The sequence below is a fragment of the Dipodomys merriami genome, unplaced genomic scaffold, assembly GCF_024711535.1.
Source record: "Dipodomys merriami isolate MVZ:Mamm:240054 unplaced genomic scaffold, mDipMer1.0.p SCAF_13, whole genome shotgun sequence".
Classification (NCBI taxonomy): domain Eukaryota; kingdom Metazoa; phylum Chordata; class Mammalia; order Rodentia; family Heteromyidae; genus Dipodomys; species Dipodomys merriami.
Genome location: NW_027202604.1, coordinates 6,432,526 through 6,460,294, shown reverse-complemented (window position 1 = coordinate 6,460,294; position 27,769 = coordinate 6,432,526). Strand labels below are relative to the sequence as shown.

General features: G+C 44.0%; 2 protein-coding genes, 2 long non-coding RNA genes and 1 pseudogene across 6 annotated transcripts in view; 3 read left to right on the top strand and 2 right to left on the bottom strand.

Annotated features, from left to right (window-relative positions):
- The window catches only part of Hacl1 (2-hydroxyacyl-CoA lyase 1), a 216,384-nt gene that overhangs the window by 64,476 nt on the left and 124,139 nt on the right, over nt 1-27,769 (top strand). The window lies entirely within an intron of this gene.
- Nucleotides 3,800-10,211, bottom strand: LOC138824658 (uncharacterized). The gene is made up of 2 exons (XR_011371148.1): nt 10,158-10,211; nt 3,800-4,062 (listed from the first exon to the last, which is right to left on the bottom strand). It is a non-coding gene; the product is annotated as an uncharacterized lncRNA (long non-coding RNA).
- Nucleotides 4,232-4,804, top strand: LOC138824656 (pre-rRNA-processing protein TSR2 homolog pseudogene; annotated as a pseudogene).
- Nucleotides 12,642-27,769, top strand: part of Colq (collagen like tail subunit of asymmetric acetylcholinesterase) — a 64,523-nt gene continuing 49,395 nt past the window's right edge. For 2 of the 3 annotated variants that reach the window (XM_070018632.1, XM_070018637.1), the window contains exon 1: nt 12,654-12,828. In XM_070018632.1, the coding sequence (XP_069874733.1) occupies nt 12,723-12,828 (106 nt within the window). In that variant the 5' untranslated portion in view covers nt 12,654-12,722. Of the gene's footprint in view, nt 12,829-27,769 lie in introns of all 3 variants that reach the window. The other variant, XM_070018635.1, reaches the window with a different exon arrangement.
- LOC138824657 (uncharacterized) lies at nt 12,765-20,934 on the bottom strand. The gene is made up of 4 exons (XR_011371147.1): nt 20,684-20,934; nt 18,105-18,278; nt 17,240-17,292; nt 12,765-12,861 (listed from the first exon to the last, which is right to left on the bottom strand). It is a non-coding gene; the product is annotated as an uncharacterized lncRNA (long non-coding RNA).

The window sequence follows — 27,769 nt, the reverse complement described above, 5'->3', positions numbered from 1 at the left end:
CTTTCCCTTTTCTTATAATATGAATATTTGTTCCCCTAATGGCATCCCATAAGTCTTTTTAAATTCTTTAAATTATATATTTTTCTGGATTAGTTTTATGAGTTTTTTCTATAAATGTTTAAAATTATATATTAGAACTAACACTTTACAATTATTAGAATTAGTGTAAATAATTTTGGCTTTCCTTAATAGTGTGACTCAGCTGGGGCACAAAGAGCTGGCAATGATCCAAGAAAAAACAAATTGGCTATAGAGCCAAAATGGTAATATAAATGGAAATGCTTTTAGCATATCTTCTTTCCAGGAATCTTCCAGACTGACTGAAATAGGACAGCATAAAAATGGAAAATTACTTTAGGAGGAGATTTGCATGTTAGATGCTACCACTTATCAGTTGCCTTGGGTTTATAAAGCTTCTTTCTTTCCTTTTTTTTTGGTCAATCATGGGGCTTGAACTCTGGGCCTGGGCACTGTCCCTGAGCTCTTCAGCTCAAGGCTAGCATTCTACCACTTGAGAAACAGAGCTATTTCCGGCCTTTTCTGTCTATGTGGTGCCTCATGCATACGAGGCAAACACTCTACCACTGAGCTACCTTCCCAACCCTTAGAGTGCTTTCTTTCCAGAATTATTCATGACTCAATCTTCTAAACTCTCCTCCTCAGATTGACAGATGTGATTAATTATATATCTCCATTATTCTTCCTTGCACTGAAAGCTATTAGACTATCCTATATTTTCTGTTTTGAGACCCTCTTAGAATGTAAGCTGAGAGAACAAAGAATAAATAATAAAGGAATGAATGAATCTTCTGCCCACTCTCTCACCTTCCTGAATCATTGCTTTTCGGTTTCTCTCTTTCCTAGTTTAGTTATATCCATCTACTTCCTGAGAATACATGTTTTTAAAAATATCACAGTTACATTTGGTAACTCTGTAAATAAGTGTCGCTACCGCCTCGGCCGGTAATGACGACGCGACACCGGACTCTTCTCTCCGCAGTTTATTCAGGACCTTTTAGTCATCTTCTGACCCCAACCCCGGGGAGAATTCCCCACAGCCTTAAATACCCGCTGGGTAGCCAACCCTGATACGCCACGTGGGAACCGCCAATAGGTTCAGGTGCACAGAAGCAAGCCAGATTCTTTGCCTTAGCCATATCAGGAGTTGTTTACCACGAGAGCACTCGCCATCGGGAAGGCGGAGGGCGGAAGCCGGCGCCATCTTCCAGGTGCGGCCTCTCGCAGCTCTCTACAGTTCCCCCTTTTTTGTTTAAAGAACACAGATGAGAACAGAGGTCTGATCCCTGTTGTGCAATTGCAAGGACTGCATACAAGCCTTCTCCCAGAGGGTACCTTCTCTAGGGATGACTCAGCCTGTCCATTGATTCGTTTTTCACAAGGACGGGAAAAGGCGAATCGAACCCGTGTGCAATCAAACATGCTCTCCTCGAGGGCAAAACTCATGCCTCTCGACTGCAGTACTTTGGCTTTGCAATCTGTGCTCATTGTTTTAGAGTGGCAAGCCACGCTTAGGGGGACTGACCTGCTCCAATGACTGTAAAGGCTTGGATAACCATGGCTGCACTGCGACGCTGAGAACCTCTAATTTGGCAAATGCACCACAGACATACCAAGGAGGCTAACACCAGGAGGCCTGTCAGGGCTCCCAAACCCGCCCCCTCCTTGAGATGATTCATAGCAGCGGAGATCCATGAAGATAACCCCTCCGCCAATCCGGCATCCACTCGGGTCGAGTTCACCATGACGATGGCAACCCTGAGCTGTTCCATCAGGCTGTCGAACTCCCCAGTTCAATTACCTAAAAGATAACTAAACAACTGTTTAGACAAATTTGCAGCGTTTTTTAAATAGGTTTTTTCCTGGGCCTGAACTCTGGGCCTGGGCGCTGTCCCTCAGCTCTTCAGCTCAAGGCCAGCACTCTACCACTTGAGTCACAGTGTCACGTCCGGCTTTTTTCATTTTGCTTATGTGGTACTGAGGAATTGAACCCAGGGCCTCAGGCATGCAAAGCAAGCACTCTACCACTGAGCCACTTTCCCAGCCCCCATTCTTCTGGGTTAATTGCACCACAGCAGCAGCTAATCCAGCATTAGTTAGTGGTCCGCCCAGCTCTCTGCAAACTATCATCCATGCTTCTAGTCCCCTATTCTTATATGGGGTTATGGCGGCTCTGCATTCCTTAGTGCATTGCTAGTAAACAAGCTGTTTAATTAATAGCATGGCTGCGTCTGGGTCACCAAAAATTCTGCCAGCGGCCTCAACCATACAGGCAACAAAGTCCGAAAACGGCTCCATAGAGCCCTGCAGGATTTTGGTGAGATTGCCACTCACCTCGCCTTTATTTGGTAAGGCCTTCCATGCCTTTATGCCAATTTTATTGATTTGTTCATAAACTTGAACCGGGTAGCCTATCTGCTGATTGGCAAATCTCCCCTGTCCAAGCAGCATATCTCTGTCCCAAGCTGGGTTCCCTGCAGCCTGATTGGCTGCAGCCTCTTCACTAGCAAATTCAATCAAAAAGGCCTTCCAATCTAAATACTGACCTGGGCTCAAACAAGCTCGTGCGAGCCCACTCCAATCACCGGGTGTCATGCAGTGTCTGTTTAGGGCCTCCACCTGGGCTACAGTAAAGGAGGCTGTGATTCCGTATGTCCACACAGACTCAGCTAAAGATTTTATAACCTTAAAATCTAAGGGTTCATGATACCGCTGTCCCTGTGGATCCTGAAATATTGGACAGGCTAGATGTAACTCGGTTCTGACCACTTTTCACACGCCTGGGCTGAAAGAACAGCCGGGGCTGCCACTTCCAGGGTCCTCCGCATAGAGCGGAGGGGCCGAAGGTGTGGGGCGGTGCACGGAGGGCGTGCATTCGTCTTTATCTGGGTCCTCTCTCTCCTTCCATTTCCTCCTCTTTCTTATCTTTGTTTTTTCTATTTGTTCTATGATTGATTGTAATTCCTCTGAGTCTGTAGACTCAGAGGTCTCTAGTTCGGCAAAATCAGGGCATGACCCCCCCCCTGCTCTCCTCCTTTTCGCTGTCTGCCCTTTCTGATCTTTCTTCCTGCAGCATTTCTAAGGCGGCCTGACCATTCTCTACCGCCTCACTGCAACGCTGGTCCTTGAGACAGCCTCTTATCAGTTTCCATATTGGTCTCACTCCGCTCTTAAGCGTTCCTTGTTCAGAGGCAAAATCTAGGTCCCTCCCTAGTTTCTCCCAAGAGGCCACCGTGAGGCTTCCAGAGACAGCGAACCATGGGGCAACGGTGTCACATTCATTCAAAAATCTCTCTAAAGTACTCTTTTTTATTTTTAACTTTTTTGAGTGCAGCAGCTCATTGAGAGCCAAAAAAATTGGGTGCGAAAAAGAAGCGCCCATGTTTCAAACATTTAAAGCTGGTAAACAAGCTTTTACTTTCACGTTTGGCTACTCTACTGACTAGCCCCGGGTTCTCACTCTCTCTTTATCTACCGAGAAGAGCAAAAATCCCCCCGCTCTTGTGGCGGATTCCCCTTTTACTTGGGAACTTACTCCCCGCTCTTGTGGCGGATTCCCCTTTTACCTGGGGACTTATCCCCGCTCTTGTGGCGGATTCCCCTTTTACCTGGGGACTTATCCCCGCTCTTGTGGCGGATTCCCCTTTTACCTGGGAACTTACCGGTGCACCACCCTGACCACAGAGAGTTCTGAGTCCTCGTTGGGGTTGTGGCTGAGTCCCCGTACGGGCCACCACGTGTCGCTACCGCCTCGGCCAGTAATGACGACGCGACACCGGACTCTTCTCTCCGCAGTTTATTCAGGACCTTTTAGTCATCTTCTGACCCCAACCCCGGGGAGAATTCCCCACAGCCTTAAATACCCGCTGGGTAGCCAACCCTGATACGCCACGTGGGAACCGCCAATAGGTTCAGGTGCACAGAAGCAAGCCAGATTCTTTGCCTTAGCCATATCAGGAGTTGTTTACCACGAGAGCACTCGCCATCGGGAAGGCGGAGGGCGGAAGCCGGCGCCATCTTCCAGGTGCGGCCTCTCGCAGCTCTCTACAAATAAGGAAACAGGTTATGAAAAATTTTCATCTCTCTAAGTGCTTAAAACAATCACCCACTCTTATCCTATTATACACAGCATATACAGTTTGGCTTTGGACATAAACCTGCCCTGTTGCTGAGTGTTTTTAAACCTTTAAATTCTTAAGGACTAGATGGTATGATGGCAGGCACTGGGGAAGATGCTCGAGGGCTCTACAGGGCTTGGCATCCGAGCCACTCTGGAGGCTTGGCCTGCTTTGCAGATTGCTGTGGACAATGTCTTCGGGGGCATGCACAGCCAGGAAAAGGCCCTGTGGCTTTGTGGTGCAGTGGAGGATTATTTCTTCCACAATGCTGACTTGGAGTTGGATGAGGTGGAAGCTCGTGGGGAGCTGGTGACCAATGAGTTGGATACAGTTGTGGAGGATGGGAGTCTGCCCCAGCTGGGATGGGAGCCAGCGGCTGCAGACCATGTTTCAGCACTTCCAAAGAGGTGATGGGGTTTCCCTGAAGGAGATGACCTCTCACATCACCCAAAAGAAGCTTAACGTCACAACCACTGCACTTAAGAGTGGCAAATAGGCAGAGGAGGCAGAAGTGGACATAGTGGAAGAAATGGAGATCACAGCTGAGAATAATGGGGCTCCTACTGAGAGTGTGCCCCTAGGTTGAGCCCTCTGATTCGAATTTCCAGACTATTAAGGAAGAGGATATAGTGGACGATGGCTGGACCATTGTGTGGAGAAAGAAATGAGTGGATCTGGAAATGGTTTTTGAGCCTTCGTTTCTTAGGTGTTTGGAGACTTCTGTAGGGTTGTTGTCCTTATTGTTTTGAGGTTTGTAGACCTCTGGACTATTTATTTGTTCACCCTGTTCCCACCCTCTTTCCTGATACCCTGTCCAGCTCCTTCCAGGGGTCAAAAAGCCCTAGAGTCCTTGGTTGAGAGGGTTGATGGGGCTTACCTTACCATAGCCCTCAAGCCTTAAGGTACCAAGTGAATGATTAAGCTGGCTTTTCCAGCACAGTGCCTCTTGGGTATAACCAATGTGAAGAGGGTTGGGGGTGGGGGTGAATTTGGGTGTGGTTGAAGAAGGGGTTAGACTCTGGTGGACAGTGAGCAGTTGAATTTGTGGAGAGGACCAGCACTCAGCTTTAGGGGGCTGGCTGCTCAGTAATGGGGAGATGAACATGGAGGCCAGAGGAGGGGGAGGGAGAGACAGAAACAGAGAGACAGAGACAGACAGAGACAGAGGCAGAGAGGAGCTGAGTATATAAAGGAAAGTGGCTTGTTTGTTCCTCTCCCTTGTCCCTCTAACTCTTCACAGAGCAAGTCCTCTCCCCACCCAAACTTGAGACCTCCCAGAAATGTTCTGCTCTCTTCTTACATTCATTCCAGCTTTCCTATGGTGTTCCCTCAAATTCTAAGCCCAGCTAGGTGGTGAGGTTGGGAAAGTTGGGATGTTTTCTGTCTCTTCCAACCTGTTCCTTCACTTTCCTCCTATTCCATTAAAAGTCCAGGGATGAAGCTTCAGAACTTAATAAAAAATAGCTTCATTCATTGTTTAATCTGTGGGTTGACCTGTGTGAGCCATGGAATCAGGCAGACTTGTGGGAGCAGAGCTTCAAAGTTCACCTACAGAGAGGTTTCTGGGATTACCCTCATAGCCTGGTTACTTTGAACAGACAGACAAATAGATGAATGGAATATAACTGTGCTCTGAAAGTTACTGTAAGCCTGAAATAAACTATTTTTCTTTAAAAACAACAAAAAAGTCTTAAGGACTAGATCAAATAGTGGCCACATTGAGGTCTCACGTTTGAAGAATTTGTTGCACCACAGTCTACAAAATCGGAGTTCTTCCTTGTCCTAGCAATTTGAGGCTCCCAATGTTTATGGGCCTCCATGCTTATGCATGCTCTTCTCCATCTTTTCTGCGATCGTTTCCCAAACAGTATTGACCAAACTGCCTCTCTTCACATCAGGATTGGCAGATGATGCACATTTGTACATAGCAAGGGCATGATCCTTTCTTACCCTTTGCTTTGGAGTCTTGATCCAACATTAGCCAAACAGTGTGTTGGAAACAGGTGGGTTTTTTAAGGCCTCACTAAACATAGCCATTTGCCCTTGATCTACACCAACAGAGATTAGATCTAAGCATTGAAAATTATCTGGAGTCAAATCAAATTGTTACATGGGCCTTCTTCATACCCCATCCAATCCCTTCAAATACAAGAGGACCCATGTCTCCAGTAAGGGTGGAGTTGGAGATGATGGAATGAGAGGGATGAAGCAGAGGACAGAGGATGGACAGGAGCCATCAGTTCTTTGAGTCTCCTTTGAACCATTGATGATCTCCTTTAAAGTCTGTACTTTCTGGCTTCCTGCCATAAAAGCTGTGACTTTCCCTGCCTCTCTATCAAGGTGGTTTCCATTTTCAGGCAGAAATATTCTTAGACTTGCAGCATTTCTGAGTTTTGTTTTAGGTAAAGCTAATCTTCCATAGTGAGTATGTCTACCCTCAAATTCCCAAAGCACTGGTGGCTTGGTTTGTCATCAGGCCTGTTGTAGTGTCGCATCTCTCCGGAGTCAAGTCAGCCTACTAGACAAGAACTTGGCTCTGCCACCATCCTTGAACATTGCGCACTCCTCAATTTCCTCATCTATAAAGCGAGACTTATAATTCTACTCCAATGCTTTACATTTTGAATGGAATAAAAATGATAGGATCTCGTAAGAGAAAATAGAGCCTATCTGTACAGTATTTTCACAATAAAATGTATTAAAAAAAGAAAAGAGAGCCTAGTATAAGAATTATCTATCATACCTATATCATGTCCTTAGTCTAGACAGCACAGATGATTTTTTTTAACGGTGGGGGATAACTAACAGTTTCTTCACGTAGGTCTTCTAAGTGGCTTTGCTATGCTAATACTCATTGCTGGGCTTTGATTTAAGCTGGAACTGCTAGGGGACAGGGAGATATGGGCAACCACGCTCCTCAGATTTCCAGCTGTCCTGTCTTGTTTCCTGCCTGCTGATGCTACTGCCAGCAGGAGGTGACTAGGGCCTCTGTGCAACTGAACCACCATTAATTCTGAGCCAGACAAGCCTCAGAGCTCTGTCTCTCTGCCAGGGCCTATCAATAACTCTGTACGCTCCTGTAGCATATGAGTGAAGGACTTGGGATGTGCAAGGGAGTGCTTTTTGCCTTGGGCAAAAAGAAGCTCAGCCCAGGCCCTGAGTTAAGGCCCCAGGACTGGCAAAAAAAAAAAAAAAAAAAGAAAGAAAGAAAATGTGGTATTTACCAATAGGAAGAGACAGATGTCATGTAAATGGAATTATTCAGTGTATAGGTGTCTTTCACTCAACATAGTTTATTTAAGAGTCTTCTGTTACTTGCTTCAGTTGTTCATTTAATTTTATTTTTGAGTTGTTTAAGTTGTTTGTATATATGATTTGATTAAATAAACATAATCAGTTGATTGCCATTTTGATTGTTTCTTGTTTTAGCTATCACAAAAGTCATGGTTGTGAACATGTCCGTATAACAGTTTTTGTGTGGATGTGTTTAATTTCTCTAGGATCAGTGCTGAAAATAGGAATGTTGCACTGTGCAGTAGCTAAATATTTAACTTTTAAAGAGTGTCAGATGTGGGTATGGTGATACACACTTGCAATCTCAGTGCTTGGGAAGAAGATCAAAAGTTCAAGCCCAGCTTGGCACTGGTGGCTCACGCCTGTAATCCTAGCTACTTAGGAGTCTGAGGTCTGAGGCTTGAAGCCAGCCTGGGTAAGAAAGGCCATGAAACTCTTATCTCCAATTAACCACAAGAATACTGGAAATATAGCTGTGGCTCAAAGTGGTAGAGCACTGGCCTAAAGAAAAAAGCTCAAGAACAGTACCCAGGCTCTGTGTTTAAGCCCCATGACTGACAAAAAAGTTCAAGTCCAATAAGACTTCATCATAGGGCTGACAGAATGGCATAAGCAGCAGAGCGCTGCCTGGCAAACCTGAGGTTCTAAGTTTAATAAGACTTTATCATTAAAAGAAAAAGAAAAAGGAAGGCAGAAAGGCAGATAACAAGAAAGGAAGGAAGGAAGAGAAGAAAGAAAAAAAGAAAGAAAGAAAGGAAAGAAAGAAAATCAAGTGCCAAATGAATCCCTTAAAATGCCAGTCATCAAGATAATAACATGGGGCTAGAAATGTGGCTTGGTGGTAGAGTGCTTGCCTAGCGTACATGAAGCCCTGGGTTTGATTCCTCAGTACCACATAAACAGAAAAATCTGGAGGTGTCGCTGTGGCTCAAGTGGTAGAATGCTAGCCTTGAGCAAAAGAAGCTCAGGAACAGTGCCCAAGCCCTGAGTTCAAGCCCAAGGATTGGCAAAAAAATAATAATAACAACAAATGCTTTCAAGGATGTGGGGTTGGGAAAGGAATCCTTACACACAGTTGATGGGAATATATACTACTAGCACAACCTCTATGGAAACCAGTATTGAGGCGCCGCAGTGAACTAAAAATAGACCACCTTATGATCCCACCATTCTACTGTTGATCATATATCTGAAGGAGTGTAAATCAGTACACATACCCATGTTTATTGCAGTACTATTCACAATAGCCCAACTGTGGAATCTGTGGGGATGCTAAGCAACAGATGAATGGATAAAGAAATATACTACATGAGTGATGAAAGATGCATTATACTTACAAACTGATTTGTTGAATGGTAGCTCCTTTGTACAACTACTTAAAGATGATAAAAATGTAATTACTGCAGTATAGAATGTTGCTCAGCCATGAATAAAAATGAAATCACTATCATTTACAGAAAATTAGATGGAACTGGAGATCATGGTATTGAGGAAGATAAGCCAAATTCCAAGCCAAATTTTGCATGTTTTCATTCATTTGAAGAATCTAGACTTTAAAGATACACATACACATACACACTCACTCACACACATATATTTATAAAACAATTATAACTACAGAACTGAGGGGACAGGGAGAGGGAAAAAGAATGATGTGGGGTGAATAATATTAAAATACATTGTTTCTGTGTATGAAGATGGCATAAGAAAGCTCACTGAAAGCTGTTAAACAATACGGTAGTAATGGTTATATAATCCATTGAGTGAACGGCCCATGATTTATTCCACCAATGTCGTATCATGGACAGTTATGCTATTTCAAGTGTGAGAAGTCACACTTATCCTTATATCTAAACTATAACATAGCTGAAGGAGTTTTCTGTGGAATTTCTGGGTCAGATAATATGTACCTTTTAAGTTTAATAGGATGAAGGAATTGTTCTTCAATATATACTCCTACCTTTATAGGAGAGAAGGTTCTGGCTTTTATTGGCTTTATTAGTGTGAGCCTTTCTCAAATATCAGATAATTTCCTTCTGGACAAATCTAATAGCCTTTATTATTAGATTCTGAAAGATTCAGAGCCCTTCCAGGAGGGTTTGAAGAAAGATGATAATTTCTGCCCTGGTCAGATAGGGTAACCTCTTATAAAAAAGTTCATAAAATACATGGGCAAATGGAAATTTACCAAGATTTGCTTACGTATTGGAGGGTTGTAGGCATCTCTGCACTGAGGCCTAAAAGGGGAAAGCCCCCTATAGTAACCTGGCATCCACAGTGAGATGCTTCCCTAGTGGGGTCCTCATTCCCTCCTGCTTTGCATTATATTCATCATGGCCTTTCTTCATGATAGCTCAGGTACACAGCAGGTTCACAGGGGAAAATGAAAGTACAGTGTGGCTGCAGCACAAAGTTACACACTTCTACCTTGCTTTTATCCATGGTGTGATTTGGTCAAATTACAGACATTGTGAGGGACCTGTGAGGTGTTAAGGACTGTTCTAGAGGCTTGGACGGAAAACAGAGTGTAGGACAGTCTACCATCTTCAGAAATGGTATAGCACAGGCAAGACAGGGTTAGAAACAATTCAAAAGCAACAGCATCAGGGGTCATCAGTGGAACACATGAACCTAATCTCTGCCAAGTGCATTTCAGTAGTGAACTCTGCTGAGTCAAGGAAGAAACCACTCTGGATAGAGAGAGATAGCAAAATACTCAAAAGTCACCTTCTAGCTGGGCATTGTCAGGTGCAGGCTTATCCTTCCAGGACTTGAGAGGCTGAAATAGGAAAATCATGAGTTTAAGGCCAGTCTGAAACTGTCTCAAGAAACAAAAAAGGTATAACTTTTAAGGAGACTTCGTCTTCTCTAAGTCTCCAAAAGCCCACCGCTGGCACTGTTAGATCAAAAAATGAACAGGAACAAGCCTGAGAATATCTTGCTTGGGTGTAGGCAGCAACCACCGCTCTTTCCATTAAACTATCTTGCACATTTTTAACTGTAGCCCAAGTATATTCTTCATACTTTTTTCATCAACGGTATCAATTAGCCATTGCTGCATAACAAAGCAGCCTAAGACTTTCTGAATTCAAATAGTAGCCATTTAATTTAATAATCTAAGGTGTTTTCTGAGCAGTTCGTCAGCTAGTTTCTTCTGGGGTCACCCCTGTGGCTGCCACCATCTGGTGATGTGAACAAGGCTAGATGATTCTAAACACCCTTACTCCCACAACTAGTACTTCATTTGGGTGGGCTGGGCAGCCAGCCACTGGTTGTGGTTGTGTCTTCCTCTGTAGAGCCTCCTCAGTAGTCTAGACTTGTGTGTGTGTGTGTGTGTGTGTGTGTGTGTGTGTGTGTGTGTGTGTGTGTGTGTGTGTGTGTGTGTGTGTGTGTGTGTGTGTGTGTGTGTGTGCTAGTCTGTGTGTGCTAGTCCTCGGTTTGAACTCAGGCCCTGGCCACTGTACCTATGCTTTTTTATTTACTTATTTCTCAAGGCAAGTACCCTTTCTCAGGCTATCATCTGAGCCACAGCTCCATTTCCAGTGTTTTTGGTGGTTAATTGGAGAATCTTATGAACTGTCCTGCTTGGGCTAGCTTAGAACCACAATCCTTAGATCTCAGCCTCCTGAATAACTAGGATTACAGGAGTGGGCCACCAGCACAAGGCTAGACTTTTTTTTTTTTAATTTGGCAGCAATTTTCAAGGGAAAACAAAGCAGAGGCCTTAGGCCTTTAAGACTGCAGCCTGGATATGGCACAGATCCCTATGGCTATGTAATACCGGTCAAAGAAAGCCACAGATTCTAGGGAGGGGAAAATAGAATGACACACACACAGGGATTTTTGGCAGCCATCTTTATACCTCATCTACCATACTGGGTCTCACATTTTGTGCTGTCTCTAGACACAAGTTTGAATTTATGTTCAATTATTATCCACACGTGTTCACACTTTTTTTTGGGGGGGGTGTCTGGTTGTGGGGCCTGAACTCTGGGCGTGGGTACTGTCCTTCAGCTCTTCAGCTCAAGGCTAGCGCTCTACCACTTGAGGCACAGCGCCACTTCCAGCTTTTTTTTTCTTATTGCTTATGTGGTGCTGAGGAATTGAACCCAGGGCCTCAGGCACGCAAGGCAAGCGCTCTACCACTGAGCCACCTTCCCAGCCCCACATGTTCACACTTTTAAGCGCTCTGACAAATCTATAAAGAGAGCATTGTCTCCTTTCTTTTTTCATGAGAAAAATCAAAGCTGAGAGGAGTCGACTTTGTTCACTGCCAGTCAGACTGATATAATCTTACATTCTTCCCTCACCCCATCCCACCTTCCCCAGAATGAGGGTCACTTTTCTCAATACCTACCACCTACCACACTGTTCTCAATGAACTCTTATTGGGAATATATTATGTAAATTAAAGCAAGCCGAATTCTTTGTTTTACTAATCTAAAGATCTCTGTAACAGGCTTTATAAACTTAGAAAAGGCATTCGTTTAAGGCTGTAGTAATTTGTATCTGAGCAATTTTACCTAGCCAAAGATCAATCTGATGATCTATTTTTCCAAATACAGTCTGATAATCATTTATGTTCCTATCTGCTGTTTTCATTTATTTTGTTGTGCATGGAATTAAAAGTTTGCTGCTTCTGAAGAGATAGGAGACTTTTTCACAGGGAAAGCGGTTTGGAAATTTAAACTTATTGAATAAAGAAAATTATGAAAAGAAGTTCAAGGTAGGCCGACTTTACATTTGTCACTCAGAGGATAAGTCTGTCTTAGGCTGATGGCAGAGCAGTTTATTCCCCTGGAATTCCGTTGGAGTCAGGAGATTTGATTCTGTACAGAACACCTTAGTTCCAAGCAGGTAGATAATAGTGGATAATCAATAAGGAAACCAGCTGCCCTTGAGGATGTCTTCCAGTGAACATTTGTGACTTGGCTGCCCTTTCATCACCTCTTCAATAGCCACTTATCTCAGTCTCCAAAAAGAAAATTCTGACATCTCAATTTTAATGTGGGCATTTGATCCAGTGCTTGGGATAAATATAACCCTGTGTAGTGTGGAGATGGTTTAATGGGAAATGGTTGGCATTCTTTCTTGGTAAAGGCCTGGAGAAAGGAGAGGGAGGGAGGGAGGGAGAGGAGGGAGGGGAGGGAGGGAGAGGAGGGAGAGGAGGGAGAGAGAAGGGAGGGAGGGAGAGGGAGGGAGGCAAACAGCAGTGAAGACAAAGCAGAGATACACAAGGGCCCACAGCAGCCTTGCCTCTCTAGAACTTGACACTTGCCAGACGTGGCCAGCATGGTTGTCCTGAATCCAATGACTTTGGGAATTTACCTTCAGCTTTTCTTCCGCTTGATCGTGTCTCAGCCTACTTTCATCAACACCGTCCTCCCCATCTCAGCAGGTAAATGATGACCACAACTTTCCTCTCTTCCATCTGGCAGGGGAGGAAACAAGATTATTTTGCAATGTGTCTTGATATTTTTGCCATTCTGTTCTTGGTGGAGGGAGGCTGGGAGGCAGACGGCTACCCTAGCCACTTCCTGTCACTCGAGCTTGTCTGAGAAAGCCCTTTTGTCCTTGTTCCAACAAACATGACCTGACTATTCAGTGTTTGAGACTCTTTAAAACATTGTTTCTATGTCTCCTTTTTTTTTCCCTTTCTCGTTTGCTGCATGATTTCATTTTGCCTTGGGAATTTGTGAGGAGCTCAGAATCAACAAGAGATTGCAAATGAGAGAGAAGTGAGCCCCAGATATTTATATAAATACATTGCTGACATCCTCCTCCAAACAGGCTTTGCCTCGGGATATCATGGAGCAAACATGCCTCTCTCCTGCTACCCGAGCAATTCCACTGGGGGGGGGGGGCGGGGAGGGGAGGGTCTAGCAGACTCCCACAACCTCAGGACTAGGTTTTTTGTTTTTCCATCCCTGCCTGGCTTCCCATTCTGCTTTCTTCCTTGGTGGGAAGGAAGTTTGCCAAGCCATCTAGAGGTCCTAGGAGAAGTGAAGGGGCTCCAGAGGGACAGCAGGCCTGGAGCCCCTGTGTGTACTGGCTACATGTCTGGGAGATTTGGGGAAGGGGTTTGATCTGCCAGTATGGCAGCCTTTCTTAGGGAAACAAACTGTTACCCTGTCCTGTTTGTCCTGGAGCAGGGGAAGTATTGGGTTTCTGGTATAGTCTTTTCAGACCTTTCTAAGGAAACTCAAATGTCTCCAGAGGCCCCAGTCCTGGCTGCCCTCATCACAGTCCCATCCATTCACCTCAGCCACCCTTGGCCCTCCCCATCCAAGACAGCTTTAGTCATTCCATCTCCAGTGGAGTCTCCTGAGACTTTCAGCTGAGGCAGAAACCTCATATCATCATCTTTGACACCCAGGGAGGGCCAGAAATGCCAGACACTCAGAGGGAGGGCATTTCTCTAGGCCTATCCCCGGGCTGTGATCCATTCATAAAAACAGCTCATGGCAAGTTTTCGGCCAAGGTCTGCAGGATAAGAGAGTGATTTGGAAATGGTTGTGAAGCTAATTATAAAAGTGTGGACTGATGGGGGCATAGATAATATTGGAGGCAGGGATAGTCAGGAAAGGTGGATGCTGTCAATGTGCCCGGGGATCAGCTATCCTGTGTGGGTCATTATTCTCTTATTCAAGGAGAAGCTTTATAGTCAGGAGGGCTGATACCTGTAATCTCTACACCCAAGTGGCAGAAACAGGAGGATTGTGCTTTCTAGATCTGCCTGGGCTACTTGTCTCAATTTTTTTAACTAGAAAAATAAAACGAGGAAACTGGAGTGGAGAAATTTGATCGTTAATTGAGTCCAGTTCAGTGGTTCTTCATCTCATTTGGGTCACAGACTTCTTTGAGAATTTTCTAAGAATTTAAGTCTTAGGAATAAAAGGAAGTCAATTTTCTGGTTCCAGCTCTGCCTCTGCTGCGTTCTGTGGCTTCTGGGAGACAATAGGGTATAGAGGATAAGAACTCTGTGTGCAGGGATTGTGTCTACCTTCTGTTTCATCTGTTTCTTAGGGTCAGAATGCAACCTGATTTGTAGGTGCACAATAAATACTGGACAGATGAACAAACAAAATATTTTCTCATCTGTACTGAGGTTTGCCCTCATTTTGTACCAATTTGCATAGAGTTTGAGTGACTAAGGAGTTCTGAATGGTAGAAAGGAAGACCCTTTGGTTTTCTTTGGACTCCTTGCTGGGTAAACATTCCTGCTTTGCAATGATTTTTTTTAATTTTTGGTGCTTGAACTCAGAGCATAGATGATGTCCCCAAGCTTTTTGCCTAAGGCTAGCTAGCGCACTACCACTGTGCAACACCTCCACTTTCAGATATTTTTGGTAGTAAGTTGCAGATAGGGCTGTCCCAGATTTTCCCACTGGTTTTCGTATCTCAGCCTCCAGAGCAGCTAGTATTACAGATGAGAGCCACCAGCACCTGGCTTTCAGGGATATCTCTTTAGGGAAGGTTTTCTACAGATTGTACCAGTCAGAACACTACAGTGACAAGAGGTAACTCAAGTGGTTCAGATGAATAGATGTGAATGGAGGGGTCATTTTCAGGGATATAAATGGAGTTAACCAGCAAGCAGTAGGTAACCTAGAGATTAACAGCCACAGGAAGCCTTTACCATCTTGTGCTTGGAAAAGTAATAGAGAAATGGATCATCTGGAGATTTGGAGCCTTGCAGAAGGGGCCAACAAACAAGAATGTTGGTTGTAGAGAGATCCAAAGCAGAGAGAAAATGGAAAAGTTCCTGAACTCTCTCTCCTTCCATCCCAACCACCCAATCCAAGCCAGAGTTCAGGGTAGATCCTTGCTGTAGACCATGGAGTTGGCCAGGGGAGCACAGGGCATGGTGCAAGGGGAGAGTGACCATATATATTAGTAGCGCAAATGTCCACAGACTGGAGCATGCTTTTGGATTTTTTAGTGGGGTTACTGGGGATAGAACCCAGGACCTCAAGTATGATAGTCAAGCTCTTCACACTGAGCTTACACCTCTAATTCCTAGGCCCCTCTTGATGAATTTTTTAATTGTGGCTCTTCTCATTGGAATGTGGTCGTTAGCTATTTGATCAAACAATGGGGTAGACCTGAGGAAATCACTAAGCACTAAGTCTAGTAAAAAATATCTGCGTTTTCCTGTAAAGGCACATGACTTTGTCCCCCTCAATTCATCTTATGACTTAATGAGAACATAATTCAGAAATTAATTTATGCCTTCAAATGGAACTATTCCTTAACATAGAATGACATTAGTCCTTTGAAAATATCTTACAGCAATTTTTTTTTTTTTTTTTTTTTTGGTTCCAGTCGTGGGGCCTGAACTCTGGGCCTGGGCGCTGTCCCTCAGCTCTTCAGCTCAAGGCTAGCGCTCTACCACTTGAGCCACAGCACCACTTCCGGCTTTTTTCTTTTTGCTTATGTGATGCTGAGGAATCGAACCCAGGGCCTCAGGCATGCAAGGCAAGCGCTCTACCACTGAGCCACCTTCCCAGCCCTCTTACAGCAATTTGAGTTGAAATATCTGTTTAGAAATTTGGAGCTGGGCATTGGTGGCTCATGCCTGTAATCCTAGCTAACTCAGGAGGTTGAGATCTGAAAATAATGTTTCAAAGTTAGAGTGGACAGAAATGTCTGTGAGACTCTTTATCTCCAATTAAACACCAAAAAGCCAGAAGTGGAGCTATGGGCTAAAGTAGTAGAGTGTTAGCCTTGAGCAAAAAAGCTCAGGGACAGCGCCTAGGCCCTGAGTTCACACCCCAGGAACAACGTGCACACATGCACACACACACATACACAAAAGCAAGAAGCAAACCAAGTTGGGGCTTCTCATTCTTCTAAGGAACACTAGTTGTGTACATACTGAAATAGATGCCCAGGGAAATCTTTTTCCTTCTATCCACAGTATCTTAGTGAGTGCCATCTCTGTGCCTGGTTCAGGGGACACAGAGACCAATAGAATGTAGTCTGTTCTGGGGGAACCCTTGTCTCTGTTGGAACATAGGTAGAGAGTATCCTGGCCAGGAATGTGGTGAGGAAGGGCTCCCAGGCCTCACACAGAGCCACCTTCCTTTCTTCAGGCCAGACACAGGTATTCATTTAGTCAACCTCAAATGCTGAGTTCCAGAGAACCAGGAAGGGAAAAGAAAGCATCTAAGAAGCTAAATTTGATGGCAGAATCCCAGCAGTAAAGCACATGCATTTGATTACAGAGGGCTATCTCAGGCACTGTAGGCCTTTTAACCCTTACTTTAGGCAACATTCTAACAGGTTTGGATATCAGGTTTTAACCCTTGAAGTCATATTGGTTAGGTACAACACTATAGATTGAGGAAGGGAGAGCAGCTGATTAAGATAGACATAATGACAGCAACAAGAGGCTGATAAAATTGATTAGAAGAAGCCAGGTGTCAGTCGGGCACTAGTGGCTCACACCTGTAATCCTAACTACTTATGAGGATGAGATCTGAACATCAGGGTTCATAGCCAGCTTGGGCAGGAAAGTCTGTGAGACTCTTATCTCCAATTAATCATCAAAAAGCTAGAAGTGAAGCTGTGGCTTAAAGTGGTAAAATGATAACCTTGAGCAAAAGAGCTCTGGGATAGTGTCCTGGTTCTGAGTTCAAGCCCCATGATCAACAAAATGAAGAAAGAAAGAGAAAAAAAAGAAAGGAAGGAAGAAAGGAAGGAAGGAAGGAAGGAAGGAAGGAAGGGAGGAAGGAAGGAAGGAAGGAAAAGGAAAGAAGGAAACAAAGCAAGCAAGCAAGCAAGCAGCCACGAACAGTAGTGCATACCAGTAATCCTAGTACTTAGAGGCTTAGGCAAGAGGATCAAAAGTTCCAAGGACCTACAAAAAAAACAAAAAACAAAAACAAAAAGTTGATTACAAGAGAAATAAAAATGACCATGAAATAGGGAATGGTTCTGAGATTGCAAAAAGAACATTAGACCAGAATGATCTATGTGTAACCCCAAGAGCATCATTAGTTTATACCACAGAAATTGATTGGGAATGGTCCAGTGAATACTGAATTCTGTTCAATTTATGTTACTTAAGAAGGCAGATATATTTTAGGATGACTTTTAGTGAACAGGATAAACATTAGAATGGTAATAAACCATTCTAATATTCCAAGGCTTAAAATTTAAACTTCATTTGTTATTGAAGTTCATGTGTTTATGGGCCTACTTGCTTATCTAGCCTGGGTTTGCCTGGTGCTCACAGGGCTCACTTATGGGTTTGTGGGTTGGCTCAGCTCCAGTATTGGTTCACAGATATAGCTCAGTAGTTATAGCTTTCAGAATGGAAAGACATAGACCTAAGGGCAGTAATATTTATAGTGGGGCAAACCTTCTGTATATAGTTTTTACATACCCACTTTTTAGAAAAAGAAATATGCATCCTAATAGGTTAAATAATTTCCCCACAGTCTCCTAGTTAGCTTGTGGGTGAGCTGGAGTCTGGAGTCCTGCTTCTACCTTGCAAGTTCAGGACTTTTACCTATGTACATCACATCTGCTTATCACCACATCTGGATAAATAGCAACAGTGGTCTTTACAGTCCTATAGGCTAATCTGCCTCTCAGCAACTCTTGTAAGATTTCTTTCTCTCTTTCTTTCTATGGTAATAGGGTATGAACTCAGTGCCTTGCTCTTACTGTGTCAGGTAGGAGCTTGTGCTTCTTCCTGGGCTGGTCTTGAAACTTCATCCTCCTGCTTCCCTCTTCCTTCTGAGTACCTGAGATTACAGGTGTGTGCCACTATGGACCCTCTTCTGTGAACTCTTCATTCTCCATTCCTTTTTACTTCTCCAGATACCAGTTCCCAAAACTCTGTCAAAAGATTGAATATTGCTTTGTACTACTAAAAAATGCACGATTTGCCGGGAAACGAATTAATTTTTCCTTTGAATTAAGGCTATAGATCTAAGCTGAAGTGTTACCAAAAGTTTAGTCTCTAGCCTTGATGCCAGTTTACAGATAGCAAGAGCAGAATTTTGAGGAAAAGGAATACTGTTTATTATTTTGCCAGTCAAAATGAGGACAATAGAATTCAGTCTCAAAGTCTTCAATCCTACTCCTGAGAGAAAATGTCCAGGTTTTAAGGGAATATACAGGAAATGAGCTCCAGGGTCCATGACAGAGGGAATGCCCAAGAATAGATGGTGGCCTTGGTTCCTCCTATCTTCAGGTTACTGATACTACATCTTTGAAGGATGTCTTATTGTTAGGGTTTGGGGATTTGTTTTGGTGCTTGTGTGTGTGTGTGTGTGTGTGTGTGTGTATGCGTGTGCACGTGCGCACACACACACGTACACAAACCATTTGAATTCAGAGCATCTTGCTCTCATTCTCTTTTTTCCCCCTCAGGGCTGGCACTCTACCATTTGAGCTATGCCCCCAGTCCAGTATTTTGTTGGTTAATTGGAGATGAAGTCTCTCAGGCTTTTCTGCACAGGCTGGCTTCAAACCATGATCCTAAAATCTCAGTCTCCTGAGTAGCTAGAATTACAGGTGTGAGCCACAGAGTTTGTTTCCGAGTGCATGTTTTGTTTATCAGAGGCTTATTTCTTCCTGTGGTTGGAGAAAGAGAGGTGGAGAAGACTTCCCAGCTTGGTTGAAAGAGTATTAATCTTAAACTTCCTAGCTTAAGGGAGAGAGAAAAAGGAAAAGATACCAGGGTGAATCCTGTATGTGACACAAAAATCTGGCCAGCAACACAAGCTGGCTACAACCAGCTTTCAAGTAGCTCCCCTTACAAAATAATATTGTGAGTCGAGTGTAAATCATAGAGTTCTAAGGGATGGGAACCTTTCTTGAACCAGAGCTATCCCAGTTCATAAACCTTTCTAAAGGCATTGTAAGCCAAGCTACCCTATGCTTGTACACGTATCTGTGTGGCTTTGCTCTTGAAATACAGGATTCCCAAGCCATGGCACAAGTGGATCCCACCTGTAATCTTAGCTACAATCTGGCTCAGAGCCAGATTGTGAGAAGACCCAAATCCAGCCCTTTAGTGCAAGATCATGAGGTAGAATGTGACTTCTATCTTGGTGCCAGAATGTTCTGTTGTGCAGTGATGTGGCCAGAGCAGGCATTATGTGGCATGTTTTTGGTTCCATGTCCAGTCCCTCACTCCCCATCCTGGAGGCATTCAGGTCACCACATGGGAAACGTCCGTATCCTTGGCACTAGATTATCTGTGTTTGATGTCGGACAGCTATTGTTAATGCCCCATCTCCTCCAATTCAGCTCCCCATATTTCCTCTGGATAATAAAATCAGAGAGGGCTGTTAAGTTAGAGGATTCTCTAGGGGTCCCAAGATCCCAACTTAACCCATCACAATCTTCTGCATAAAGTCTTGGCCTCCTTTCCAGCTCTGGTGCAGAGAGAGGCAGTGGGTGGGAGGGGTGCCCTCCGGGCATCCTAGACAAGCCCCATATCACCCCTCACCTAGGCCTGCTTTCTTCAGATCCACAGCAATATATGATAACAGTTTTTCAGAGTGGATAGAGATCCCCTCTGGCTACCACGAGACATTCCATAAACTGGTGTCTTCTCTTCCTTAAATGCAATTCATGATCACAGGTACTACCTGTGATGGTACCAGTGATACCCCAAATCTTTCATGTTACACAGACTCTTCCCAGCTACAGTTATACTTGTTTTTCATTGTGTCCCTAACGTGAAGAGTCCTGGGTTTAAATCCTAAGTATCTTGTTTAAGAACTGTGTGATGAGATGAGCTTAGTGGCTCACATCTGTAATCTCAGCTACTCAGGAGGCAGATGATCAAAGATCATTTTCCAGCCTGGACAAAAAGTTAGCAAAACCTCATTTTAACCAATAGCTGGGCATGATGACGAGTGCCAGCTAAGGACTGCTGTCCAGAATGGCCTGAGAAAAAGTATAGGACCCTCTCCCCTTTCTCCCCCCGCAAAAAAAAAAACTGAAAAAAGCTAAGAGTGGCTCAAATGGTAGAGGGTTGCCTAGTAAGTTTGAAGCCCATACTTAAAAAAAAAAAAAAAAAAAGGAATTTGTGATGGTGGGGAGGTTACTTCATTGTAGCGATCTTCAAGTTCCACCGCCATTTAATGGGTACGAACGACATCCTTTATCACAGGATTGTTGTATTCATTCATTCATTCATTCATTCACTCACACATTCAACTTACATTTAATGAGTGCTGGTTATGTACCTAGAAGTGAGTTGTAGCAAACAGATAAAAATATCTTACCTACAGGAAACTTCTGTATCACTGTGAGAAGGGATTTGTCAGTTTGGCCTGCTGATGCTGGACAGAGAGAAAGAGGAGGAGAGGGAGGGAGGGAGATGAAAATTACATCAATTACTAACATTTAAAAATTGAAGGATGTAACATTTTTAATTCATTTCTAGTATCTCTTAAAGCAAACAAAACCCCAAACAGTCTCTTGAAAACATGAAAACCTGAGCCCTCCCTCCCTCTTTCTTGTGTAGTGACATGGTGACACTGTTTGGAATGGAGGGTTGCTAGTAACTGGGCTCTCAAACTCTAGACTAAGTTCTCATCCCTGCTTAGAGTAATTTGTAATGTTTCACAAAGGCCCAGTGTCCAAGCTGAATGGATCAATGGAATCCAAGCCTCTGGGGGTGTGGCACATCAGAATATAAACATAATCCAAAGGTCTGGCCAGGATTAGCCACTGAACTAGGGCCAGCATTCAAGTCCTTGAAGGACTTGTTATAATACAGACCACTGGGGCCCATGCTAGGAGGAAGGGTTGGGGGGGGCAGGACTTTGATTTTTATCAAGTTACAGATGCTGCTGATGCTGCTAATCAGCAGACCACTCTTTGAGAACCATTGCTGTCTTGTGACTGTTATTAACATTACCTCAAACAGCTGGATGTGGTGGCACAAACTGTAACCTCAGCCACCTAGGAAATGAAGGGAGGAAGCCTGGGCCTCTATTTGAAAAAAATCAAAACAAAACAGTATAGTAAGAAGGGCTGGGGATGTGGCTCCAGTGGCAGAGTGTTTGCCTGGCAAGCCTGAGTCCTTGTTTTCAACCCTCAGTATAGGAAAACAGAAACAGAGACAAACAAAAATATTCACCTCTATTGTCTTACAGTTCTGGAGGACAGATATCTGTAATAAGTTGCAGCTACTATCTCCCAAGGCCCCAGAGAAGGATGTCTTTTCTAGAAAAGCTGATTACTTGCATATTTTTGGTTCCTGGTCCACTTCTTGCTGTTCAGACTCACAGCAAAGCATTTTGCTTCGGGTTCCACAGCCTTCTTTGTAGAATCTCATGTGCTTCTCCCTTATAAGATTCTGGAATTACATTCAGAGCCCACCCAAATATTCCAGGATAATCTCGTCATTGCGTATGCATTGATTTAACCATACCTACACTGTTTCCATGTAAAGTAACATTTCCAGGATCATGGATAGGATCTGGGTATCTGGGGGCCATCAGTTCACTACTATAATTTCTTTCTTTAACATAAACTCACCCACTTGTGCTTTTTTTCAGTAGCACCAGGATCAAAGGCACAAGCAGGCATATACACTGGGTTCCTTCCCAGAAGCAGACCCTGAGATGAGAATTGGGTACAATGATTTAATTGGGAGATGGTCTCAGTAGAAGTGAAGTTAGACGGACAATGGAAGGCAGTCAATGCAGGCTGTATTTTCAAGCAGTTTACTTCTGTGGGCTCAATTCTACTGGGGCGGGGGGCGGACTTGGGAAGATAGGGAGCTGAAATAGTTGTCTTCCTAGATCTGAGTATGTGAACTATTGTATTCCTCCTGCTTGCTCCAGACAGGAGGCCATGGCGGGAGGGTGCCTGTGGCAGGAAGCCAGAAGTGTGGGTGGGATTGATGAATGCTGAGGGACTCAGGCTGGGAAGTGACAAGCAGCAAGCATAAATACAAGAGACCTGCTGTCGTCCTAGTGGTCTTCAGTTTCTTGACTCCCTTTCTCCTCAGGGCAGCAACAGCTACAGCTCAGCATCCCTTCTCTGCTGTCAGGCAGAAGTTGGGGTCCAGTTGCCACATGCACCCTCACCATAATAGAATTGTATGTTATTGAGCATGTTCTATTTCCTCTCATCTTTATGCATACTGCATCTAATCTTATCAGCCATTAGAGTCTCCTTTTACCAAGAAGGAAACCAACAGAGAGATACAGTCACTTTTCAAGAGTCACACAGTGCCAGGGCTAAAATTCCAAATCAGGTAAACTTCAGTAGTAGTTAGATGTAGGGCCTCTGGCACCAATGCTACCATGAGTTCAAATCTTGTGTTTCCCTCAGCTTGAGACCTTAGGATGATTTCCCTCCCTGTAACTTCAAAGCAGGGCTAAAAGGGGATTTAACTCACAGAGAAGTTATGAGCACTAAGTGGACTAATTATGAACATGAGGGACTTTCAGGAGTGCCTGGCGTAAAGCCTGTGACACATATACACATGTTCTGACATGACTTTTATGAGCCTCTCACCCATGCCAAAAAGTCATTGTTCTCATATGCGTAGTCCAAGGGTAAATATCCCAAATACAACCCAAGCAACTTTTTCCTTAAAATGCCCGTGAAATTAAAACAGAAAGGAAGAGCCCACTCTCTCAACTTTGCATATGTCAACTACTCCTTAAGGAAAGAATTGACTGGGGAAGGAGGTTCTTTTGGTGTGATGGGCTTTCCCCAAAGGCTTTAAAAATACACCTGGCCCCATGCCATCTCCCAACCCAGGAGCATCCTGCTCTATTCAAGCCCACAGTTGCCTCTCCATGACAACCAACAGAAACATGAGAGAGGCACGGGTCTGGGAGCTGGTGACAGCTGGAGGAGAGTTCTGTGGTTGTGCAGTCTCGTGCAGTTGACCTGCTGGGGGCTGATGATGGAAAAGAGCCTCCTCACCCAGCCTCTCTTTCCCCTCTGCTCATTCTGCAACATTAGCTTCATCTTCCTGGCATCTTTCTGTAAAGTTTGGGAAAAGCCTCATGAGCTTTCCTGCTTTGGGGACCTCTTGGAGCACATGTTCCAGGAAGGCCTTTCTAGAGGTCTCATGCCTGGCATGGGGCTTCTCTAGACCCTGGAAGACAGGAGGTGGGGCAAATGACAATAACCATCTTCTGTATAGAGATCTACCTGCCCAAATAAGGCTCTTTTTTCATGACTGTAACCTTGCCGCTCCAGGGTCTGACAGAATTCAGATTTAAGAAGAGCCCAGTGAAGAAAATGGCCCTCATTCATTTTTCTCTCTTCGTGCATACAGCTATGGAGCAGCAGAAGAGACGAAAGTCCCCTGAGTGTGGGGAGCAGCAGGGTCCTGTGGGAGCAGCACTGGTTAAGGTGACATGCTCCCTTACCAGCCAGCTCTGTCCCCAGGAAAGCAAGAGGGAGGACTCGGGGCCCTGGAAATGTTTTCCTCAGTATCTCTGACCAATGATTTCATCCCCAACCCCTTGTTATCTGAATCAACTGATTTAGCCCCTCACTCCCCTCCACAAACAATGCTCCAGGCCGGCTTTGGAGCTGCCTCTGTGGTCATGGCCACCAAGATCATAAAGACTAGAAGCAAAAAGCGTCTTCCTTGGTTGGGGAAATTGCCTGTTTCCTAATGTTCTTATAGTGTGTGCAGCACAGAGCTAAAGCAGAGTAAAATTGGGACTAATGTATATATTGCAGTAGACCAATTATTTGCTCTCTCATGGGATTCAGCTTCCTCACCTGTAAAATGAAAGGGTGAGCCAGATTTCAAACATGCTTCTAGGGAGGTGGAGCTCAAGGGGTGGAGTGTTAGCCATGAGCAAAAGCTCAGTGACAGCACCCAATCCCCTGAGTTCAAACCCTGGTACTGGTGTGTACCATGTGCATGCACGCATACACACACACACACACACACACACACACACACACACACACACACACACACACACACACACACTCAGGGCCTGGGCATTGCCTCTGAGCTTCTTTTGCTCAAGACTAGCATTCTACCACTTGAGCCACAGCTCTACTTCCAACTTTTTGGGGGGCAGTTTATTGGAGATAAGCGTTTCATAGACTTTTTTGCCCATGTTGGCTTTGAACAGTGATTCTCAGATTTAAGCCTCCTGAGTAGCAAGGATTACAGGCAGGAGCCACAAGTGCCCAGCTGGCAAGCCACTTTTATTATCCAGTTTACCTGAGTCTGGTGGATGGGGTCCTCACCTCATAAGTCATCTGCTTTGTACGGAATGGCACCCTTGCCCCTTCAAGGCAGACAACTGTTAGAGTCACTAGGCTTGTCTTATAAAGGTCCTTCTATGCAGTCAGATTATTACAGAGGAGATTTTCAACTGGAATTCCAGCACCTAGGGGTGGGTCCTTGAATTGAATCGGGTCTTCTTCCTCCTTTTCATCCATATGGTCTTCCCTTTTTCTGATGTCTAACTCCAACCTTCTGTCTCAAAATTCACTATGACTATAGTTGAGAAACCAGCATTTGAGGTATTTCCCATCAGTTAAAGGGACTAATATTTATTGTCTTCTCCCAACTATAAACTTGATAACTACATCAAACTGATCAAATTCATTAGACAACTTGTAAGGTAGCTCTACCCTACTCAAGGAGTTCATCATTTATTTTCAACATTAAAATAACATATGAATAATCCATGAGGGGTAAAGTGGATCCCTGTGGCCATATGTTAGAGTGTATCAGTAGCTGGACATTGTGGGAGAACAGAGCAATCAAAGAGACACCCCATCTGTGTTCCAGTCATGTGTCTGCCATTTCCTTAAGGACTTCTTTGAGCCTCAGTTGACTTACCTGCTAAATGAAGAAAACATGAACAACACTTAGGGTGTCTGTGAGGCCAGAGCTTAGCATGTAGGACTTAGTAAAAGGTGGCTTAAAGACTTTCCTTTTCTTTCTGTTTTCTTTATTCAAACCTCCACATTGGAGTTTAGACTCAGGGCCTCACACTTGCTAGGCAGGCATTCTTCCACTTGAGCCACATTTTCAGCCTTTGTTTTTCTGTTTTTAAAAATGCAAGAAAAATAGCATCCGTAAAACAACTCAACAAAGAAACGTACCTCTTACACTAGAACAAATTACAAATGAGATACAATTTAAACAATTTAAATATAAAACACAAACTACAAAATTATTGGAAGAGGGCTGGGAGTGTGGTTTAATGGCAGAGTGCTTGTCTAGCATGCATGAAGCTCTGAGTTTGATTCCTCAGTACCACAGAAATAGAAAAAGCCAGAAGAGGTGCTGTGGTTCAAGTGGTAGAGCGCTAGCCTTGAGCCAAAGAAGCTCTGGGACAGTGCCCAGGCCCTGAATTCAAGTTCCAGGACTGGCAAAAAAAAAATTGGAAGAAATTTGGAAAGATTTTAGAGGGTAGTTTAAAATAGAAGGGGCAGGAATAGAAACAATAAAAGCCTAACACATTAAATTCTACTAAACAAATACTTGTGAACTTTGGGTATGGCTCAAGCACAAGGCCCTGACTTCACACACTAATATTGCAATAAATAAATATTGAGGCAAAAACAAACTAGGGAAAATATGTACAAGTCATAATAAAGTATAAAGTACTATTTTCCTTATACATTAAAAAATAACTTATAGGATGCCAGTGGCTCATGCATATAATCCTAACTACTCAGGAGGCTGAGATCTGAGGATCACAGTTTCAAGCCAGCCCAGGCAGGACAGTCTGAGAGACTCTTTTTTTTAATATTTTTTATTTTTATTTTTCCAGGCTGAGGACCGAACCCAGGGCCTTGCGCGCACCGGGCAGGCACCTTCCGCTGGGCTAAACCCCCAGCCCCTTACTCTTATCACCAATATACTACCAAAAAAGCAAGGAGTAGAGCTAGGGTTCAAGTGGTAGAGTGTTAGCAAAAAGAAGCTCAGGGACAGTGCCCAGGCCCTGAGTTCAAACCTCAGGACTAGCACCAAAAAACAAACAAACAAACAAACAATAACAAAGAAAAAGTAAGAGGAAGACCAACAGTCCAATGGAAAAGTGAAAAGAGTACAAATAGCTCTATAATGCAGTAACCTCAGTCTCATCCACTTTGGCAAATGCAAATTAAAGCCACATTGGCATGCTGACTGCGCAAAAGTCTAAAGCTCCAGCATCAGACTGTCCATGAGGTTGTATGGAACCAGGTATTTTCCCTGTCCTGCTGTGGGAGGGAATGTGGATTGACAGATTTGTGGAATTTGATGGAATGTGGATTTGTGATAATGAAGCAGGTCTCACATGTGCACACAGTTCCTACCAGCACTCTATTTCTAGAAATTCATCAACATGCACACACAAGGCTATTTAAGGGGGCAGAGTAAACAAATTTTGTGTATTCCAAATGAAGGAGAATATTAGGCAGTAATAGAAATTATGTGGTTGTACTTTAAATCGCTATACAGGAGATATTTCTTAGAAATGCTAGAAAGCTGGGCGTCGGTGGCTCACGCCTGTATTCCTAGCTACTCAGGAGACTGAGATCTGAGGATCATGGTTCAAAGCCAGCCCGGGCAGAAAAGTCAATGAGACTCGTATCTCCAATAAACCACTAGAAAACCAGAAGTGGCGCTGTGACTCAAGTGGTAGAGCGCTCGCCTTGAGCTGAAAAGCTGAGGGATAGCGCCCAAGCCCAGAGTTCAAGACCCATGACTGACAAAAAAAAAAAAAAATGCTAGGAAAAAACCTAGGTGTGGTGGTAGTACATGCCCGTGATCCCAATATTGAGGAGGCTAAGGCAGAAGGATTTTAGTTTAAGGCCAGTCTATGTCAGACAAAGATACATAGTGAGTCTCTGCCTCAAAAAGGCGAAAGAAGAAAGGCAGAGAGGAAAGGGAGGGAGGGAGAGGGAGGGAGGGAAGAAGGAAGGAAGGAAGGAAGGAAGGAAGGAAGGAAGGAAGGAAGGAAGGAAGGGAGGGAAGGGAAGAGAAGGAAAAGAAACTGAAAGGGGAATCTATCTATCTATCTACATACAAAATATAATATTACAATTAACCCTTTGAGGAAGAAAGGAAACTGTTGTCCCTACCTTTTTGCTGTACATGTATAAAATATTGCTAGAAGAAAAAACAGGAAACAATAATTGATAGCTAATCAGTAGAGCCTGGTGGCTGGGAAAATGGATGGGAAATTGTTTTCATCTATACCAATTTATGCTTTCTGAATTCTGCCTCATGTTCATGTATTACCATGCTAAACAATTACACAAAAGACCATGTATACATACAAAGCACTGCCTCCAATCTATAGCACAAGATGGGAATTTTCTGTCACAGACAGAGTTGTTGAGGTCTTAGAGAACTTCTAGGATGGTAGAAT